The sequence below is a fragment of the Osmia lignaria genome, chromosome 9 (genome assembly GCF_051020975.1).
Source record: "Osmia lignaria lignaria isolate PbOS001 chromosome 9, iyOsmLign1, whole genome shotgun sequence".
Lineage (NCBI taxonomy): Eukaryota > Metazoa > Arthropoda > Insecta > Hymenoptera > Megachilidae > Osmia > Osmia lignaria.
The window spans coordinates 4,803,401-4,825,197 of NC_135040.1; the positions used below are offsets into that span (position 1 = coordinate 4,803,401).

General features: G+C 43.0%; 2 protein-coding genes across 8 annotated transcripts in view; one reads left to right on the forward strand and one right to left on the reverse strand.

The window, feature by feature from the left end:
* Window positions 1-694: 694 nt before the first annotated feature.
* Window positions 695-21,797, reverse strand: part of LOC117605925 (limbic system-associated membrane protein) — a 164,996-nt gene continuing 143,893 nt past the window's right edge. For 5 of the 7 annotated variants that reach the window (XM_034327773.2, XM_034327755.2, XM_034327745.2 and 2 more), the window contains 5 exons: window positions 15,464-15,571; window positions 11,128-11,300; window positions 3,066-3,221; window positions 2,548-2,881; window positions 696-2,069 (listed from right to left, as the gene is read on the reverse strand). In XM_034327773.2, the coding sequence (XP_034183664.1) occupies window positions 1,930-2,069; window positions 2,548-2,881; window positions 3,066-3,221; window positions 11,128-11,300; window positions 15,464-15,521 (861 nt within the window). In that variant the 5' untranslated portion in view covers window positions 15,522-15,571 and the 3' untranslated portion in view covers window positions 696-1,929. Of the gene's footprint in view, window positions 2,070-2,547; window positions 2,882-3,065; window positions 3,222-11,127; window positions 11,301-15,463; window positions 15,572-21,797 lie in introns of all 7 variants that reach the window. The other 2 variants (XM_034327765.2, XM_034327804.2) reach the window with 1 other exon arrangement.
* Window positions 11,184-21,797, forward strand: part of LOC117605946 (limbic system-associated membrane protein) — a 139,141-nt gene continuing 128,527 nt past the window's right edge. The window contains exon 1 of the mRNA XM_034327836.2: window positions 11,184-11,322. The gene's annotated coding sequence lies outside the window, so the exon portion shown is untranslated. The remainder of the gene's footprint in view (window positions 11,323-21,797) is intronic.

Below are 21,797 nucleotides of genomic sequence, written 5' to 3' on the forward strand. Positions count from 1 at the left end.
TATTCCTGTATTGGAAAGCTGCAGTCTTGCTGAAAAGAATCACGGAGCCAAAGCGCTTTACTGCAGTAACGTTTCAATTTAGCACCCGTTAAAAGAGTTTCGGTGCTTTTATCGCTAAAGTTCTGGCCGGCCGGATGGAAAATAAAGCAAGAAAGCCGGGAACGAGGTTAGAGGACAGTCGAAGGGGGTCGAAGTTGAAAAGGAGACGGAAGGGTAGGAAGATACGCGGTGCCGTGCCGTGGCCAGGCACGAACCTTTGCTGCATAGGTTACCACCTCGGCTCGTTCTACTAATTGCTCGTTGGGTGCCGTTTTCACGGTCGTACGATCTTCTACGAATCGTCGCTCGTTTGATATCCATCCTCGGTTGGATCGTTAATAACGACGTAGGGAATCGAGCGAGCTGCGAACAAGCTTGCTGCTTTCGCGTTCGATAGTCTTATCGATTAATCGTGCCCGGGGCTTTCCTTGGAAGCTCGTTTCGCGGCTACAATAACGCTCGGGGCCGAAGTTATCCAGCCCCCTCGAGGATCCCGATATTTCTCCAGCCGAATTTGCGGTTAAATTAATCCGTTTTAACAGGATTCCAAGGCAAGATAACGCTTACCCCTTGTAACAAGGTTCACCCCGTTGGCGTGTTAAAGCTCTCGCGCAAAGTTCCAAGACTTCGAGCAGAGACGGATAACGCGCGAGGTGAACGCGCGCGTTTATCGGTCCAACCTATCCCTAAACTTTACTTCCGACTTTTCTGAAACGGGAAAAACTTTTCTTTCTCGCCTCGTTTATTTCGCGACGATCGTACGCTGTTTTACCTCCGATCCTCCTAGCTCATCGACGAATCGCAATCTTATCGCTTAGCGATTTTTCATCCTCTTTCCGGTGTTGGTTTGAAAAGAAATCTTTAGGAACAATCATCGGTCGGTAGCTTTACGATTAATGTTTTATTGAATGTATACTTAGAATGCAGTATTTACATTGATTCCATTTATTCCGACAACTAACGCGATCGGGACACCGTGAACGAATCTCCGACGATAGAAGAAAATAAAACGGAAGAGCCCGTCGACGTGGAACATCGGAGATTCGGTATGTGGACGAAGGAACACCTGTTTCCGCGTCACGAATACGCTCGGTGCTCGTTCATCTCGAGTCCACGTATATAACTTACACCCTACCTGTGTATACATACATATACGCTTACCGCGTATGTAACGAACATAATGTATACGTGTACACTGATTATACGTACGATTCACGTACGAAGAAAAATAGTTTTCACCCGTGATCGTTCACACCGGAAAATATATGTATACTAACGAGTAAAAGGCCGTGCTCGAATGCAGAGGGGGATTTTCTGTCGTCGAAGAGGAGAGAACGGGAAGAGGAACACATTCGCGATGCGTTAAAAGCGAAATGTGTTTTACTGCCAATGCGTTAGATCAATTCCAGAACGAAGGATAATCTTTATTCCGGCCGCGGCCGCGTTGCTAGAGGCAAAGAAATTGCGAGATTAAAAGGGATGCGAGACAGAGAGGAGAGGGAACACAAAAGGATTCTTGGGTGGCTAAAGTCCTGGAGGGTTGCGATCGAGTAGACCGCACCACAGTCCCCGGTTTCTCTGTCACGACAGACACTCGGCAAAACGGTCCGGTCCTCGCGCGAAACGATCGTTCGATAAACGATGCGGTCGATTGGTAATTTTCACGTTTGCACACACCGACGAGCACGCCTCGACGACGTTTCCCCGTCGACGTCGAGGGGCAAGGACACGTCCTCGTTGGGTCGATCGGAATTACAGCTGGAAAGACGAGCGCCGGTGATCCGGTCGACCATCGGCGGAACTCGTGCTTGCGGAAGAAGATGAACCGGGTTGCGGCGCGGCGGTGCGGGCACGGCTAACACCGTCCATTCCCGTAAGTTCGACGGTGATTCACGTCGGGTAAAGGCTGGTGAAACTCGGTATCCTCCAGCTGGCGGCCGCCAAGAGGGACACTAGAAAGTTACTCGCCAAAATTGCTGGGCTAAGGTTCCTTCTGTCGCCTCCGTGCATCGCCGCCGGTTTCTCCTCCTCTGAAACGAGATTAGAAACTCTTATTTGATATCTGCGAAAGAGAAACCCCCGTTAAGAGAAGAAACGAGGTAAAGAAACTCCGTTAACCGAGCCCGTTCGGGACAATGAGGGAGAGAGAAGGAAAAGTTTCATAGAGGAACGATAAAATATCCCCAGGGGGTGGCTGCCACGCTTTAAACGAGCACCATCGTTCGGACATTGGTTCTCTGCGCAACGTTCCACTTTCGCAGTCCGATCACGTACGTAACGATCGTGTCGAAAGTCTCGCGTGTGCCGAGCAGAGATGCTCCTCCGGTCGCGTCAAATCTTACCCCCTTTTGAATTTCCATCGTACGTCGGTAAACGTCGATATTCTGTCGCGAGCCGGGTTTTAGCCCCGATTCTCTTTCGTTTCACGTCGCGGAATCAATCGTTTCTAAACCTTCGAGGATAGCTGAAGGGAAATAATTTCGAGGGAACCGATTGATTTTCACCCACCTTCGATCACGTGTACCATCACGTACGCCGGCTTGGCGTTACTCGGCGCGCAGGTATAATTTCCTCCGTGCGACGGCTTCGTTTTGTTGACCATTAAAATCGATCCACCCTTGGTGAGCTCGACATTCACCCCCGGCTCCTCGTCGTAATTGATCATGTGACCCTGGCGATACCAGAAGACGTAAAGAGGCGATTCCGCGGCTGCCATCAGTTGACACTCCAACCGAAGGCTCGAGCCTTGCTTCACATGTAAATCAGGCGCACCGGGTATGATCGAGTACGCTTCCGTGATTTTCAAGTGCACGAAGTTACGCTGCACCGGATGCGATGTAATCTGAAATTTCGAGCCGAGTCACCGACCAGTTGCTTCGTCGCGTACGATTGAAAATTTATCCCATCGAGATATATCCTTGGTAATCGTGAACACGATTTTACGGTGAAACGAATGAAAGTTATGATAGAAAATTCGGCTGATGCTCCGTAGCGACGATAAAAGGTAGATGGAACGCCGGATATACCTGACACTCGTATATACCAGCATCCTGAAGAGTAACTGCTCGTATCTGAAGTGACCAATCGGTACTCGAATGCATCACGAGAAGTCGATTGTCGATCGAGTGGACACTCGTGCCAACGGTTAGTAACCGTCTACCTTTGTGCTTCACCCATGTAATCTGCAACGTCAGACAAAAAGACAGGAATAAAAAACAGGTGTCAAAGTGATACGTATATTTTACATTCGTTCGTGGCATTCTTAAATAATGAAATTCGAAAGGCGATCGAACCCCGAATCGCGTTGATTCATTTTAAAGAGAAAGCTCGCGATAATTCAAAGAGGAAAACGCGTTGCGGCGGGACAGGAGGCGTTAAAAGCATTTACGGCATTTACGGTAACAATGTATAGGAAACAGCGTGTATCATATCAGGGAAGGAGGGAGGGGAGTAAGCCACGTTCGCATCCAATATCAATTACGAAGGCCATTAGTGTACCCTAATTTCAGGGTAATTTTCATTCCTGACCGTACTGACCACGAAACTTTACTCAATTTGTCCGACACCCGTCGCCACGCTGCCGGTACCCGTTCCTCTGCCTTTCCAAAAGTATTCTCTGCTCCTCTTCCCGTGTAATTTGTCACGATTCCAACGCGCCTCTCTAATTACGAGAGATCCATTACCGCGAATAAAATTTGTACGCGAACGATCTTCGCTGCCTGATAAAGAACTCGTACAATTTACAGATTAATCGTGAACGCTGTCGAAATACACGCACACAGAGTGGACGAAAATAGTCTATTTAACGAATTGGACAAACGTCGCGAGTTACGAGCTGTTCGTATTAAACTTATGAAAGCATGGGATACGTTTCACGAACATAGAAGCCAGCTACTCTTCATAATGCGAGAACCGATAACGAGTTTCCCTGGGAAACAGACGTAACTCGACTGTAAATATGTATCTGCAAAATATGATGCACGTTCGCAAAGCCGCGATATGCATTTGCGAGTTACGCGTTCCGCTCTGCCAGCACGGACGCATTAGCAGTGGCTTTGATTAATTTCGTTAAAGATACGAAGCCTGATTCAGCTTCCCCCCCCCGTCACGTGAAATTACAGATCAAACGACATTACCGGCTTGTTAACGTTAACTAACTCGCTTCGATTTACGCGTTCGGAATTTCTCTCTTCATTTTTCATCTCTGCCCGTTCGACGGGAAGAGCTTTCGAAAATTAGCATCGAAGATATCGAATTATCGTTGATCTTTCTTCAATCGTGTTTACATTTCGACTAGCTGTCTCCTCCGAGTCTCCGAACGAGACTCGGCGAAGTTTCAGATTGGAATAATCGTCGTTTCAATCAGGACGATCGCTACCGATCGATCCACCTTCAGTTTGAAGAGCCGTTTCGATGACCCGTTTTAATGCTTACCCCGCCCCCGCGCGCGTAATTACTGCGATTCCATCTAATGCGTTCGTAGGAAAGCAGTTTCCAAGGATATGACACTGCGGGAATCAGCTAGCGCCGTAATCCAGGGATGTTTCCTGTAATCCTGGATTCCCCTCTGAAAAGGATCTATCTTCTCCAGCCCCGGTGCATACACGCCAATCCGATACTTTGCTCCGACTATTTTGCACAAAGATTTACACGAACAGTTGCACCCTGTCGTTTCGTACACCCAATTATCCGGCTGGTGTACCTACTTTTTCGCGATTCCCGAAACGAATCCAATTTCCTTTGACATTGTTTCAAAGGTCCGTGAAAATCCGAGCGCGAATTAGTTAACCGATGTTTCATCGAGTTGCCGAGGGAAGCTATTAGAGCGAGGGTAAGCAAGAAAGTCTTTATGTAACATTCAAGTAGAGTGTACGTGCGATGTACTTTAGTTGGATACCGGCTGTTCGAGCACAGTTTCACCAATACCGGTGAAAGCTTAATTGGAAACGGCTATCCGCGAGCATCTAGTAGCCTCTTCCATTCTTAATCTCTCGAATGGGAATTACCGTGAGCCGTTGCAGGATATCCCTTCCATGCGATCAACGGATAACGTTATGGTCGCGTACCCTATCTTGGCGAAATCTTAACAAACTGCTTCATCGGGGCAGAAGCCTGTTCGAAAGAACCATTCTTGTTACTGGAACCTCTCTGAAATTCACCTCCCATTGAATTATATCCCTCTATTATGCAAATTCTCTTCGAATAGACTGCAATCTATTTTTTACAGGATACTAAGGATATAATAGACATCTTTATATCGTGCAGCATTATTTTTTTTTTCTTGCATCAATGATTAAATTTTCAATTTAAAATACGGATCGAGCTTTTAATACTTTAATGCGAATATCTAGCGTGAAATGAAATCGTTCATTCGATTACATTGAAACAATTAGCAGCGCGGTACCACGTACGCTGCACATAATTCGTCGAGACCATCAAAAGTTCATCCAGTTATCAGAGGAACGGTTTCAAAAGTATTTCCGTAATGAGGAAAGTTTTCTCGCCTCTCGCTGAGAAATCACACACGATTCAGGTGGTGCACGTGTTATGATGATCGCAATTTCGACCGTAAGAGGAAACGGTTCAAAACGCAAGGTTTAGAGCCGCGTTTCTAGGAGAACATTACGTTTACTGGCACGCTTTGTTTCAACAGAAGATTGTAAAAATTACTGGCATTGTTGGGAATTCGCAATGAAACGTTTGAAGAACGATGAACCTTTTATAAGTAGATACTGATGTTTGATAAGGTCGGTTTAATTAATATTTGTCGAAGGGAGGATCCGTGAAACATTCGTCGCAAAGAGTCGGTCGAAAGGAAATATTTACCCCGAGGAAACATCCCCGTATTTACCGGAGTTTCACCGGGTTATTTTATTACCTCGTGCTTTTTTACCTTCTGAAAAATTGCCAGTATACATCTTCCTCCGTGCCCCGGTCCAACGTGTAATCGGTTCTTCCCTTTAATCCCCCGTTTAATTTGCGAGAAAGACGATGACTGTCTTGGGAAGGAACGTCGCCGTTCCACGGTACTCGTTGCATTATCCTACTCTTATCCGGCGACATCGCAGTCAAGATTACGCTGACAAGGTAAAATGCGAAGGTATCGTAACGGTAGCTGACAGTTATGATCTTTACTGCACACGGTTCAGCACTTAACGTGTGATTTACCTCTATTGACGTTCCGCCGACCTCTCGTTTCGCGGTTTTCCCGTAAATCGCTGCCTTTAACTGTACACTGAATGGGTAACGACAGATTTATGGAACGATAAAAGTACCTTTTGCATGAACCTCGCTAAAACTGACACCGAAATTCATCTCGGTCCGTCGCTTTTCAAAATTGTACCAGTTTCAGCTGCTACCAATTTGAACGCTTCTCGCAAAAATTTTATTAAAATCGTGTTAACGCGTTGAAAATTTGCAAATTTTTATCTTTTATGCATCATTGGAGAAAAGGAGGAGAAAAGCTGGGAAGGAGCAGTTAGGTGTCTAGGGTATCGATTTTAAGGGGCTATGCTTCTCGACGTTAATATAAATCTGTGTAGAAAAAGAAGGGGGGGGCAAAAAAGAGGTCCGCTGCAGGGTTGCGATGAAAACGAAGCATTGTTCGGACGATTTAATAAATGAGCTTTATTTCATTATGCTTCGAAGGTTTGTTGCGAAAACAGGCCAGCACCGGAGTAGTTCGGAAAAAGATCTCAAACTTTACTGGATAACGAATTAAGCACGGAGCGTGGAGTTTCCGCGTGTTCTCTCAAACGCGAATGGTAGTTCTCTGGAACAACATTAATCAACGTTACTTTGACCGGAACCCACTTAAGGCGCCTGTTCCTGGAAATTCCCTTCGGAAATCCGCTCATGGATTTCTCGTGATCAAGCAAATTATTTCCTACACATAGCCTCGGGATGTTGTGCCAGTCGAATGTATGGATAAAGCCTGTCAACCTATTTAACGAACCCTCGTAATCAATTTCATCCAGCGAAATAATCCAACAGTGAATACCCATTCGAGTAACCCCATCGAAACCATCGACTTTCCTTCGCGAAACACTTTCGTTTTCTCATTTTTCTTATTCCTCGCGGAAAAGTCTGTCGGCCGACGCGTGTAGCACGGGCTCGACTGTAGTAAGAATCGACTTTGAAAATTGTGTTTCGCAGACAATCCAAAGCTTCCCTGTTCCCCTTTATTTTGACGCGCATCGCCGCCGCAAGTTGCTCGCAATTTCGCTCGGCAACTTGTATTTTTCGCGACGACGCGAGAAGGGAAGGCGAAGGAGAGAAAGAGAGATTTGTTGGTTATAAGATTTTTTCGAAATTGATATTTCGTAGCCCGAAGCGCGTACGATTTCTCACTTCAGCAGCCGCTGGTTCGTTCTTTTCAACCTTCCTTTCGTGGCCTCTTTCGTTCGCTCGCTCTCTAAACCAACACCCCTTGTTTCTCTGTCTTCTGCTCGTACACAAGACACGGATGAATTCATCTTTTATTCATGCCCCTCGTCGCGGTACTATCCAGCGACGGTATACTTGCTTTTTGACGGTGGACAGAGTGTTTTACATAAGTGGCCATAGGTTCCACCAGCGACTGGCTTTTCTTCTACTTTTCGCGATGAGAGTGGTTCGCCTTCTTAATACGACAGCCAATAATGCGAGCAGATAGAGGAGAGAAAATGGAAGGGAATCGACGTTGAATGCGAAAGGGTGCTATACAGAGTTTCACCCTTAAGAAACACGTTACTTCTCTTTCCTCTGTTCGTTCTCGAATCAAACCACATCGTCCACTACGTCTTCGATCCAGTTACGTGTCATTATTCTGTTTACCGTTGCTTTTGCTCGCTAGAGAAAAGGTCGGAAAACGAAGTCTTCGGAGAAGAATAGAAGAAGTCGTTTATTCGGAACGGCAATCCTACAATTGCTATTATTCTTTCGTTCGTGCTTCGAGCTTCTCGAAAGACTTTTACCAATAAGCAAGAGAAAGCAGGAGAATCGGTACGGTACTCGTCCTGTAAGTAGATCACGATTTTCCGGTGTTCCCTAGCGGGACGGCTGAAGAGTAAAGAATTCAAAGAAGCCAAGTAGAGCTACTCTGAAATTCTCATAAATAACATGCTTTTCGAAGCGCAATTTCCAACTGTATCAATATTGGTTTTCAACTTTATCAGCATCGTCTTATACGTTCCCCGGACGACGATACGTCCTTATGCGTTAAAAACGTTTCCCTTCGCGTCTCTTATCCCGTCGTTAACCTATATGCTTCAAATCGCTAGAAATACGATTAAAAAAAAACTGTAACTCGCTTTGAGAATTAATGTTTAACCCTTGAATAGCGAAGAAGGATATTAACCTAAAGTTAAATGTAGGTATAATTGTGAAACGAAATAGTTTTATATATTGGAAGAATAATTTTTAAAAGAACAGTGAATAATTTGAAAAATGAAAATAATATTAAAATTTTGCCTCTCTCCATGGTCCGCCGTCCGAGAGTTCACGCATGAAATCAAAGATGATGGAAATACAAAACAATTTGTCGAAGGAAATATCTGTCCATTTAAGAGGAATTTATATTTTCTTCCAAGAAAGCATATCATACATTCCTCCGTCCATAATAAATATATATCTGACGAATAAAAATTCCTCGAAAATCCGCTCGACCTGATCTGTTCTATAAAGAAATCGTTCGTCGCCGCGATGTCGAGTGGAATTCGATTTCGATTCCGACATCTGGCTTTAGTCGCTATGGGTATCGAAAGAGACTTTCCTGCTTCTCTCGAAGCTCCGTGTACACAACCTAGATTTTCTCTCGTTCCTTTTCTTCGTTGCCCCTTTTTTCCTTCTTCTCCCACCATTTCTCAAGAAAACTTGAACAGAGCACCTGCTACGGTATCGGTTTAACGTTGGAACCTCGTAAAATATTCTGAAATATTCGTGCGCGTCGAAAACCGGGAACGGGGAGGAATACGAGCGGAAAAAGAAAGCGGCAGGAACGGGGTAAAAGGAGGAGAAAGTCGGTCTGGAGTTGCTGGAAGGAAATATATGATTCAAAATGCGAATCAATCGAAAGGTTCGCGTTACCCCATATCCGTCACATACATTATCCTTCAAAATTGTTTACCCAGATATAATTTTTTCCATATTCGTGAAATATACCCTTAATTTTTTTTTCAATTTCACATTGGCCACCTTCGAATTCAATTTCTTTTTATGATCGTAAAACTATGCGTTAGAAATGGGAAACAAAAATGAAAGGAAATAATCGTTTAATTGTAAACGATAGATGCGATCGAATACTTTTTCAGAGTTTCGAGATACTTAACTTGATTCATCGATTTAAAGAATTTCGCGGGCAATTCGCAAGGGGAGAAATATATAAGGGTGAGAAAGAGACGAGGGGTGAAAGAATCGCGCCTGGTGGAGAAAGGGAAGAGGAGAGGGTGGAACGGAGGCAATTTGTCTAAAAGTTCAGGAAGGCAGAAAGAAAATTAGCGAGAACTGTGGCCGAGCTATTTGTTATCGAGGTGGCAATAATGCTTTCCAGCTAACACCACCGCGCCGTTCCTACAATTTTCACCCTTGGCGATAATTAAACTTAATAGCGTTGCGGTACCGTGGCGATCGAAAAAAATTCACCGACCGTAAGCTGCGGTTTATAAAATAAAAGATTAGCAATTACGGTAAAGAAACGACAATCGTAAACCTTAAAGACTCCTCGTGAAACACGAAATATACGGCGTTGAAATAAAACCTAATACCTACCTGTTACGTTCAAATAAGTGAAAATAGCATAATTGGAAACAATGATTCTTTATCGTTCTTTAACGACGACGAGCAATTATGCCGGAGTATCGGTCGATTAATTAATTAAAGAGCTCGAAGAAAATATAATTTCTGATCCACTTAAAATCGTCGGTTCGATCGTAACTCGATTGTAGTGCAAAACTTGCGATAAAATTGAATTTACAAGAGCGGGGAAAGAACCGCTAAAACGGATTGAAAGTTTAAGGGAATCAGCTCACAGCTTGCCGTCCTGTTTTTCACTGTAATTTATTGAAACTTTGCTTTGTTTGTTCCCCTTGACATTTGCTTTCCTCGACTTGATCTACGTGAACAGTTTACTTCCGAAGACAAGCTGCTGCACCTGTTTTATTTCCTCAACCTTTTACCGCTTCTGCGGCTTTATTCTCAAGAAACTCGCGAGAAGAGTTGTTGAAACACAGCAAAATAAAGAAGTATATTTTCATTGAAACTGGAATGATTCTAATGGAACAGCAGGTATGCGTTGATCGCGAATAAATTTGCCTCGTCTAGAATCGTTAAAACGGTCTCTCGTCAGCTTTCGAAGATCGAGGCTCAATTATACGTGTATTACGCTTTCGTTCGACCGCTTTCTCCCCGATGCATCGTATGTGTACCGTCTGGCAAACGGAAATTAAATGAAAATCACTCGACTCGATGCACTGACGGGAAATGAAAATTGAACGATCGGGAATATAGAGAGAGAGTGGCTAACAGAACACCAATAGGAAAAAGAGTGGCAGTCTGCAAAAATGGAAACAGCGAAGAGTAAAAGCGAGCCCGGAAAAAAGCATGTTCGATATTCATCTTAAAAACGATTTTAATCGAATCGATGAAAGCCTTTATATCGTGCTTAGTATTTCTTTGAATATATCTCTAATTGCTCTTCGAACTGAAATTCTAACTCGCATTATGAAACTGACCTAGATTCTCTTTGGAACAATACGATCATTTTTACTAGGGTAGAAAAAAAATTCGCAACGGGGTTCAGCCTGTCAAACCGCGTATTATCTCGGTGTCGCTTTTTCCACGGTTAAAATTCGGTCGCTGTATTCATTTGTCTGGCCGTGTTTCTCCTGCATTTGAAAGGGTTTGAAAATTCGTGTAACGATTAAAATATTTGCGGCTGAAAAACGAACGCGGCGCAGTGACGTAGCCGCCTCTGGGCGGTGTCTCGTATCGGCATGAAACTAATTTCAAACCTGCATGAATTACATCGCGGCAAAACGGGTCGCGTATCTTGGAAATACTTTTCTGGGTCAATCGCCTGCTACCTAACCCTCGTTACGTAATGATATTTACTGTTCCAGCTCCTGGATCGGTGATTTTACACGGCAGATTTGCAGTACTTCCGCTATGAGCGAGGACTTCCCTGACTGGCCCTTCGATGACATCCTCGTTCTTGTCCTCGGATTCCTTTGAAGACACCACTTCGTTACCGCTGCTTAACGATCGCTGATGCTCCGCTTGGCTACCTGCGCATCAGAAATCAGAAAGGTATTTTTAGTCTAGTTCGTTTGCAATTAACGTAAAAGCACCGTACATTGACACGCTAAATTCGTGCAATCTCTAGCCAGTTTTGTTTCTATTTTAAATAAGTATTACCGGCAATTATTTATTATTTGCTGGAAGGGATGGCGATCAACGTGTCAATTAAACGAGGAAGAAACGAAACGATCTATTTTCACAGAATTGACGTCACCAAGCGATTAATTAAATTTACCTGCTACCTTTTTAAACTATTTCATTAGTCGCGCGACGAAGAGGTACGGATTCTTTTAAGAAATTTCTCAGCCTGCTTGTAAACTTTCCTATTGATTCGGATAGATTTTTAGAACTCGGAAGCCGTAAAAGCTGGCGATAGATTTCGGGGGTTGCGGAGCCCAGTAAACTCTAAGGCCGAAACGAAACTACAATCTACAGAGATTAAGGACAATTTTCACTTGGCTCGGTTCGCGGAGGGCGGAATGGGAGGAGGGGGATAGTGGGCTCGAAAGGAAAGTGAAATGAAATTCTCTCTTGCTTCGAGATTAACGCCGTAGCAACAATAAACGCGTAACCCCGCTGCGGCGTAAGTGGCTTAAGTGAATAACTTAGTCGCGACAATTACGAAGCATCGTTCCCGACGTTTGCAATTCCCTAGCTATTACGAATCTACTGGCTTTTCGTAGAAATTCACTTCGAAAGTGCTTACCCATTCTGCGCGACTACCTCCCGTTCTACCCCTCTGCCCGTATTTACATAACACGTTCTGTAGAGATTTATTTATTCTACACGATAAACTCCTTCACGTCAAAACTGTACCGGTATTTGAACAACAGGCGAATAACAGGCACATTAAACGCAGACGATGGTTTTTAGGGGGTGCAACTGCAGCTGGGCCACCAGTGCGCCGGGCTTTAATTAAGCGAGGGAAAATATTCTTCGGTTTAACGCGGAATTAAAATGGACCGTCATTAAACAAAGATACAATGAAGTTGATATAATACAATTAGCATATTTCTCTGTGGCACGCGTGTACCAATTGAATATTTGTTAGTATTTCAACACGAATGAATTACACGCAGCAAAAAAGTATGATATTATTAATTACAATCCCTATTCATTTGCGGATAAGTAATTCCTTGATTTATGATTACGTCTCGTGCTACAACGCGTTTATGAAATTTTTCCAATGTTTGTATAATTAAAGCACTGTTCCGGTCTACCGCTCCCAATTGTAAATTTCATCGTTTTAGCGCAATTTATTCAAAATTCAGACACACTATTTGCACTCGTTCATTTCGGAGCGTAACCAGCCAGATGGACGGAATAATTTCCCAAACGTCGATAGCCTCGTTTTTTTTATCTCGTCGCGTTAAAATGAGAGGTAAGATAGCGGTGCACGCGCGAAACTTGTTCGCCACATAATAAGATTTCCGTGGATGCATACGCGAGCCTGCCTGGCCGTTGTATAACGAGCCTCTATTTAACTCGCGCACTTGAGTCGTGTACACGACGAAAACGTCGGCAATTAGCACTCGTTAGCCTGCTCGAGGCTCGTTCGACGGTTCGTTAAACCTGACCCGTTTTCCTCAACTCGGCGAATCGTCCTGGCTCGGTGAGATTCCGCGTCACGTGGCGAGCTTACGAGTCGCATGCGGACGCGGAAACGGCGAGGGTGCACGCGATCGTAGATCGCACGACAACCCTACCGAACGAGCGCCTTTCTTGCCGGACGGCTTCCTTTCTTTCCTCCGACAGTTCGACCCAGATTCGCCGGCCCTTCCGCGATTTATCGCGTTTTTACCGCCACCCACTGCGTTTCCTTCTATAATTTTCTCCGACTGTACGTGAGAAACGCGGCGTTAATTGAAACGATACACTCGGCCGTGTCTCCGCTTCGCTTCGTCCGTGTCTTTTATCGATCTCCATCGCGTTCTCTTTACCGTTAAACCCTGCGCTTTTTAATCAACGAATAGGACGCCGTATCCATTTAACCCTTTGACTGGTGACTACGAATCCAATTTCGTTAAACCATCAAAAGCAGAGGGACTTCGAGAGCGGTATACAACGAGGCAGAATCTCCCTCCCATCTGTGACTCTGTCGAAATTTTCAGTTTATTTCCCGCTACCAGAAAACTCGTCTTCGCCAATGAAACGTACAAATTTAACAGACAAATATTCAAACCGTCGACGAATATTCCCATGACGAAAAAAAATTTTTGGGAACCAAGGATTTGAACCGAGGACCTTCAGATTGCGAGTCGTGTGTTTAACCACGGAGCGGATCCATGACTCGCAATCTGAAGGTCCTCGGTTCAAATCCTTGGTTCCCAAAAATTTTTTTTTTTTTTTATGATAATTTTTATGTAATAGTTATTCAAAAAGAGACAAATTATCATTGAAAAAAAAAAAAAAAATGTTGGGAACCAAGAATTTGAACCGTGGATCTCTAAATTACGAGTTGTATGTGTGAGTTTGTCATACTTCAGAATGTAAGGAGTAACTAACTGTAATTGTTAATATCTTTTAAACAATTAGCCGTCTGCCTCCAAAAGGGGGTATAGGCGTGTTCAGCTCGACGAGCTCTACAAGCTGGCAAAGTTTCATTAATAAGTGAGTGTAACACTTGGATAGTTCTCCGTATGAGTGCTATTTCATTCGAGGCAAGGTGTACTCGATCGCGTTACGGGCTACCTCTTGGTAGAAGCGCTTTTCAGTTCGGCATTATCGTCTTTTTACGAGGTACGCAGCGATAACGACAAGGCAGGAAACGTGTGGGAGGTGCCGCGTATTTTGTGGCCACGTATGAACGGACAATGCGCCCGATGCTCGATAAACGTCCTTCGCCACCATCGCGTTTTATTCGAGGCTAAGAAACCGTCCGAAAAACCTGCAAGTCAACGTCGATATCGATTTTTACAGTGCATTAGGAAATGACTACGTTTTTGTCCGCTCGAAGACGAGCTCTTCGCGCTGCTTTACTTTACAGTCGGGGACAAGTTTTTCTTTTCGAAAAAAAAAAAAAGAAAAAATTTCTTTCTTTATGGCGTAAATCTTCAAACGATAAGTTCACTTTTGATTAAAAAGCTTCCTGAATTGTAGAAAATTTTGGAATTAAAAATAAAGCGAATTTGACCTACTTAACGAAAGATAACGCGTTTGTTTAGTATGACGAATGAAGAACAATTATTCGTGGATTTATTGTTACTGATACCGTGTCGAAGAACGTACGCGTTTGAAAATCGAGTTTACGGGGGCAGCTTCAAACGCGTCCACGATAACGTATCACTGCATCGCACAACGGTATCGCGCAACCGTAACATTTTACGAGCCTTAAATCTTTGAAAAGTTCTTCTACCGTTGATACAAGTTTCCGCGCAGCTTATGCCAAAAATCGTGGCCGTGTTCCGCGAGCAAAGAGCTATGCAAAGAGCGAAAGAATTACGAGTGCTGAAAAATTCATCGTCCGTCAGGCAAGTTTGAACGGTTTCAAGTTTCTTAGCAAGGAGAATATAAATAATTGATCGCAGCGATAACAAGGTATGGAAAGGACTCGATGAAAAGGGAACGCGACAGTTGAAATTGAAATCGTTTCCAGAAGCCCGCGTAGCTGCAATATTAATCTCCATTAATTTTCCTCGAATTCTGCAGTGAGAAAGTGTAAACTTTTTAAATGAAACAGAGAGATTATCGTTTAATTGACCCACTGTGTGTTCGATGGCGTGAATTTATTGACAAATTGACGAATGCTTTTCTTCCCTTAAAGAAAGTTTCAGCGGACGTTAACGAGCCGAAACTTTCCACGGTCATCGAGAACACGATAACCGGATATTACTTGCCAGCTATCAGCTAGCACGGTGAATTAAGTGTTTTCTGTGTCAGCACGATAACGACTGCGTGAAACGCGAATACGGAAGAGCTTCCGTCCTCGAAGCACACATTCTTTCTCTACTTGATCGATGGTGATACGATGTGTTTTTACCATTTCAATCGTTCAAAAAGTTCCGCTCGAGTTACGTTAGAAATGAAACTTTTTTTACTCGTGCATCAAACAGTTTAATTACATCTTCAACGTAGCCAGGGAACGTCGAGGAAAAATGGTCAAAGATATTCGTATCAACGGATTTCAGAGGTAATCAACGACGAAACTTACCGGTGAAATGAAGATGTATTTCCAGGAAAATACTCGCTAGAATCAGCAACGTTCTCATGGTGATAATTAATCTGGTACGTCGTTATTTCAGACGTTCATCGTAGTTGTCTGTAACAGAAAGAAAGTAACAGAATGAAACGATGCTCTTCTTTCTGACGGTTCTCATAAAAGTGCTCGGAACGTAACTCGCGTTTAATTACAACTTCCAATTATGTAATTGAAGCGGTATCCGTTCGTCCGTTCGTTCGCCGTTAATCCGCGGTATCGAGTGATCGATGTAACATCGACGAGAGTAAAAATCACGAAACGTATATGTATTGCCGGCAGATTGAATAGACTGGCGTGGCGTAAAAGTAAGGCGGTTCTTGTTCCGTGACACACGACCTTCTGACGGACTTTGTCTCTGTCGTCCACGACAATGTTCAAATCCTCTGCAATCGATATAGGTTTAAGTAGGGGGCTGCGACCCTTAGACCTTCCTCATTCAACTCCAACCTTTCGCTATAAGTGGCCCACCTTTCTCGAGTATTTTCGACAAGAGAAAGGAGAACGGAAAAATGGATCACAAAAGCTTGCGGACAAAAGATTCCGAACATGCTTCGCGTGTTCTGCGATACATCGAGTTTCAAATATCTCCCTTGTCCCGCGAGATTTCCTCGAATTCAAGACGGATCGTTCTGATTTTCTTGAAAAACAGAACCGAACCGTTGAAGAGGATTAACGGTTCGAATAATTTATCATTCGATTTACCGTCCCTCTGGGTCCACCGTGCTGCACGAGAATCGTTATTCTTTAAATTACAAAACTTTATTTTTCCCTCCGAGCAGGACTTGAAATTTATTTTCATAAATTGACAGAAAACCCAGCGGGTTAAAGTAGTAAAATTGTAACGTCGCGAACAACCCTCTATCTGTCCGCAAAGGGTTAATGTATTCCTTTGAACGAAACGATACGATGGGAATAAACGATTCCTTTGTGTACCCTGACACTTTTTCGATATTCGATAACGCGTTGTAAAGATTTAGCTTGAGCTATATATAACACGTGATTAATCATTGATTCATTGCCTGCCATCGGATTGACGAGTGCATTGTTTTAATCTAAAAGCGTAATTACGTATCGTTTTATCGTGAAAATTCAATCTATAGCGGAGGAGAGAGAAAAAAAGTACGCGAGACAGAAAATTCATTGCAGTGAATAGCTGATGAAACAGCTCGTTGAAGTAGATTCGAGGAGCGCCAACGTTAACGCGTTGTACACGTTCATCGAGTTAACGCGAAATTAATTGTACAAGCGTTCCCGCTAACGCACGCACGCGTAGTCAACAAATCTACAAAGACTCGTTACATTTCCATGTGAAAAAAGCTGGCTGAACAGTATTCACAGGTGCGTGCCTCCATTGGAATTCAACGTCGATTTATCACCTATGTCAGGCACGTTCAACCTTCGGTTTATATCGAGTTTTCGTTTGGTTCTCGATTTTTTCCTACTCCAAAAAAAATTTTTTTTCATCCTTCCACGTTTGGTTTCCCTTTCTTTTTTCCTCTTTGACGAACAATCGAGCGTTGAAACAGCAAGAACGACGTCAAATTTGATCAGTCCCCGCAGTATCTAAACAGATTTTTAACAGAGAATGTTCCTCTCCATTGAATTTTTCAGCCAGCTGAAAAAGAACGATGGTTTGTCCGATAAAACAGCACCGCGACCAAAGGAATAATAACAAAATATTGCTATCCGTTTCAATAACAAAATATTTATCAGTTCAGGCATCGTACTACTGTTCTTTTATTTCGGTAAAATTCTCGTCCAATTTATTTACACGTTCCCGGTACGATTACCGGTCGGAATTTTTCCCGAACGCGTGATTCTCCAACCGGTCGGTTAAACGAACATTTATTTATAATGCGCGTTAATGAATTAACGCTGATAACTGAGTGCATCGATAAATATTCTAGACAACGTTTCATCCCACGAAAGGCAGCCTCGTCCAATTCTGTTTCCAATCGATAAACTAGGCGGTCGCGATGTAATTCATTTTCAGCTAAAATTCCCTGTGTACAGTTCACAATGGGCGCAGCGCCCATCAGCCGTTGGTGGACTGGGAAATAGAACGGTAGGAAGGTAGTACGTGGTCCATGGTAATGATTCGAGTCATACGGTTTCATGGTGATAGCCCGGCGAGCTTATTTACATACTGATACGAACATCGTCGCGAAAGTTTGTGTAGTCAGCTCGTCGGTAGGATGTACAGGGTATCCTCGCTACCGTCGCGTCGGCCAGAGTTTAAATTGTGCGTGTGCAAAATATGCGAAACGAGAGGATGGAAGATGTGGTGTGATAACGAATGGCGGAGAACGACGGAACGAGGGTCCGGATTACAGTGTAAAGATATAAAGCCGATTTCAGGTTAAACAAGTGCACCCCTTTTCCCTCCTTTCGCAAAGAGCCCAGTCTTTCGCCACGGGTTAAGGTTCCGTTTATCCCGTCACGAATAATTTCAACGAACCAGGCGTATATTTATATTGTTGTTCGAGTTCGGACAGACAGAGGCGAAAAATCAGCCACTCGTCAGCAAGATTTGGTGAATAAATCTCTGAAATTATTTTGGAAACGTTGCTCCTAGCTGGTAATAATAATGGAATTGAAGAGGTACGATTCAGGAGTCTGGTTTGCCAAATATCCTCTGAATGGTTACACGGTTAAAAGACCGTCCGTTTAACCGGAATACACTGTGTTCCTCTGTTAACCTACGACTGCTTATTTGCCAGCTACCTTCGCGCATACTCCGCAACTTGAACCACGTAAATGAAACAAGTTTACTCGAAGGTAAACAGGCAAACCCGGCCATTTTCGACCGAATGACTGACGACCACGAGTTCTGTTCCAACGTTACGAGTTAACTGGAAACATCAAAACTCGTATGTTAATGCTTATTTCAGCGACACCCGAACAGAGACCGGTGTTCGGAGACGTTTCCTTCCTCTTTACGAGTGTGCGAGAAAAGCTTTCAACTTTCAGTAGAACGTTTACACTTTGTTACAGACGAGTTGAAACGTTATTCGGTTCCAGTGAAACTGCACTTTGTACGGCAGGTTTGTTGTTACTTTTCAAAAAGTATCGTATCACCGATCGAGGTGTAAAAAGAGAAACAATGCCGGTTCCGATCGATTATCAGAATCTTTTTGAGATCGCTTTTGAATGCACCGGGGCAGATGCAATGGTAGTGCAAAAAGGCGATTACGAACATAACGCCCGCATCAGAATTTATGTCCGCATCGCCGGAGCTCCATAGAAATCGATACACACGAGTTCATGAAACGAACTAGGTTGAAATTGTAGTTTGAAATTTCATTGTTAATTCAAGTGACAAACAGTTTGATTAAGAAATTGCGGTGCATCTGAAACAACGTTCGAGAATCAATAACGAGGATATAAAAATTCATAGTGACGTGTTCGAAATTATAGCACGTTTTAAAAATTATTTTCAAACGGAAGATTTTTATTTTCCATAGCCGCGATAAAATGCAATGGTATCTCGTACAAAAATCTCAGTATTGATATAGAAAGTACACTGATAAATATTGACGCGTGGCAAAGAGTATTTATTACGGAAAAATACATATAACATTCGTGTAAATTTGATTCCAGTTTTAAACCGGTATCGCCAGAGACATTTAACATTTTGACATGATGATTTATTTTCAACGTTTGCCGAAATGATACAAAGTACACATCGTTACAACGTAACAGCACAGGTGTCTATGAATTTTAGAAGTTTTAATTAACATTCGTCGAAACGCGTGCGAAGAGATAATCACGAATTGTCGCTTGCGCCTCGTGGAAACAAAATTGTAGTTTCGTGGAAAATCGTAACGACCTCCGAATTTGTTCTCTTTTCGCGGCACAAGTCACAAGCGTCGATCGATCTGCCGATTAATCTGTTGAAACCTTTGGAGCGAGCGTCATCGGTTAGGTGGAATTACCTTAATCTCTTGTCCACCCCCCAAACGGAGATCCGTATAGTTTTTGTGCGGTTTCCGTGCATTGACAGCATGTTCGCGCTATAGTTACCAAGCTTCTTCTTCACGTCTTCTTTTACACCGCGCGTTTATCCAGAAAATTTCCAAAGTCTATTTTCCGACGCGTTACATCGCGAATTTAAATAATCGTTCTTATAATCTATCATTCTCTACGATCGCCTTTCAACTGGAAATTTCATTCAAGACGAGCCGAATTTAAACGCGCGAATGTTCAGAATAAATTTTTCTCATAGAAAGAAGTACGTAGAAGTACTAATAGATTTAATTGTTCCTTTGTAAGTCTTTAGAAGGTAGGATAAACGAGAAAAATGGCAGAGACGTAATTCCATTGTACGCCTTGACGACCATCTTTCCTTCGTTTCTTACGGGTTAATTAAATTTGCCACCAGTAATAGAACTTATGAATTTATGAAAATATGCAAAATTTATATTGTCATGAATGTATTCCCTGAGAGCGTTGAGTATGCCTCGTGCAAAGGTGCTTTTTGTTAAAACCAGTATAATCTTATTATCAAGCTGCGTAAAGTAACAAAAATACTTGTTAGACTCCACATTTTCATTAAACCATATTACCTCGGCGGTTTACGCGTTTTCTAGTTAAATTTTCTTCTCCTCTATCCTCCTAATATAAAAAAGTGTAATTTTTCTAATTTCCTAAGGAAATTGCAGCCCTCCTTTGCTCGGTATAGCAAAAATTATTTCCCCCTCTTCTTCTTTTTGTGCACTGTTGTTTTCTCAAATATTTTCCCAGAAAATATAGCCGTTGGGTGAAACGATACCGAGGGAACTAAGGGTAATGGACAGAACGCATCGGAAGCGTGTCTTTAAAGCGGAATGGAATAGCTGAAGTTTAATCCGTAGGACTAGCTCGAGGCTTAAAGCACGTTGCTGGTGCAACGATTAATCAAGAGTTTATCGATAGCGAGTGAACGAGCCGAGCAAACCATACAGAAAGGACCATTAATCCCTCCTTGATGAACTCCCTAGTCAGTTTTCGTGACTTTAGAATTGAAGAACTTTTCGTCCGATTCGTCTTTAGTCGATGCTTTCGTAATTAAACGACCGAGTTCTTTGGCGGAAAGAAAATCTGGCTGATCGAAGACGTTACTGCTATCGCGAAAAATAACATAAATCGACTTAATTTAGGTAGAATCATTAGCAATACCAAGGTGCGAAGAAATTTAATTACGATTCAAATTCTTCCATCCAGCCCCGAAACTTCGAACAGTCCAAGACAGATTCTCGATAAACCGATGAATCGACGAAAGTAGAGCGAAGCATGGAATAATCACGAACTCATAAAACCGATTAATCTACAGATATTGACCGACTTAAAAATCTAGGTTAATCTTTAGCAAGGCACGAAACCTAGGTAGTCTAAGATACACGACCAACGAAAAATTATTTTCAACGAAAAGCACTCTTCTTTCGAAACCGTCAGGCATTCTGCATTAATAAACATTTTTCTGGTCGGTGTAGCAAAGTCGGGAATTAAGATTAGGAGATAAATAATCGCGCTATTACATGGGTCCGGATCCACGAATTAACCCAGAAAGTGAAGCAGCGGAGCGACACGACGAGGAAATTGAAAGGATCGCAAGTTCACGAAAGAAGCAATTTCTTCGCAATCGTTCGTTTCATTCTTCGGTAAGCACGTAGCGTTGCGACCACCGGAGTACCGTCGCATTACCTTCCTTTACATCCGACCGACATTCAAAAGAATATTCGTCTTCCTGTGTACGAGAACGATCGGTCCTCTCCGGAGAATTCCCTTTGCCCGTAACAAACTCGTACACCGAGGAATTTGTTTCCAAGTCCGCGCAGAACCGCAACACAATAACTACGATCACAGATATCGGTCAAGCTATTTGAAATCGAGGAAACTTTGCGACTCTTTCTGTGATCCTCGACAGAAAATAACGCTTTGTCAATTTCACGATTGAATTTTGCATGTTTTATTAATTTATCAGTCGAGCGTCGTATTTTTATAAAACGTTATTTGACAAAAGCTTTGATCGAAGCTAAACAGATATCAATAAACAAGTTTATTATATTTCCTTTCGGAAATTTGTCAAGAACGAACTAGTTATCCCCTATTTTTACTCTGTTATTGAGCTGCTACTATGTAAACGCATTAGCCTACTTTCGAAGTTTAAGTAAAATTTAATGTCAGAACTCGCGATCGAGCCCGGGAACAGAAATTGTTGCTCTGTATGCAAATCTTTTCCGTAAAATTACAGCGTACTCGGATCCACCCCTAGACACTCGACGACCTTACTTAAACGAGCCTCGAA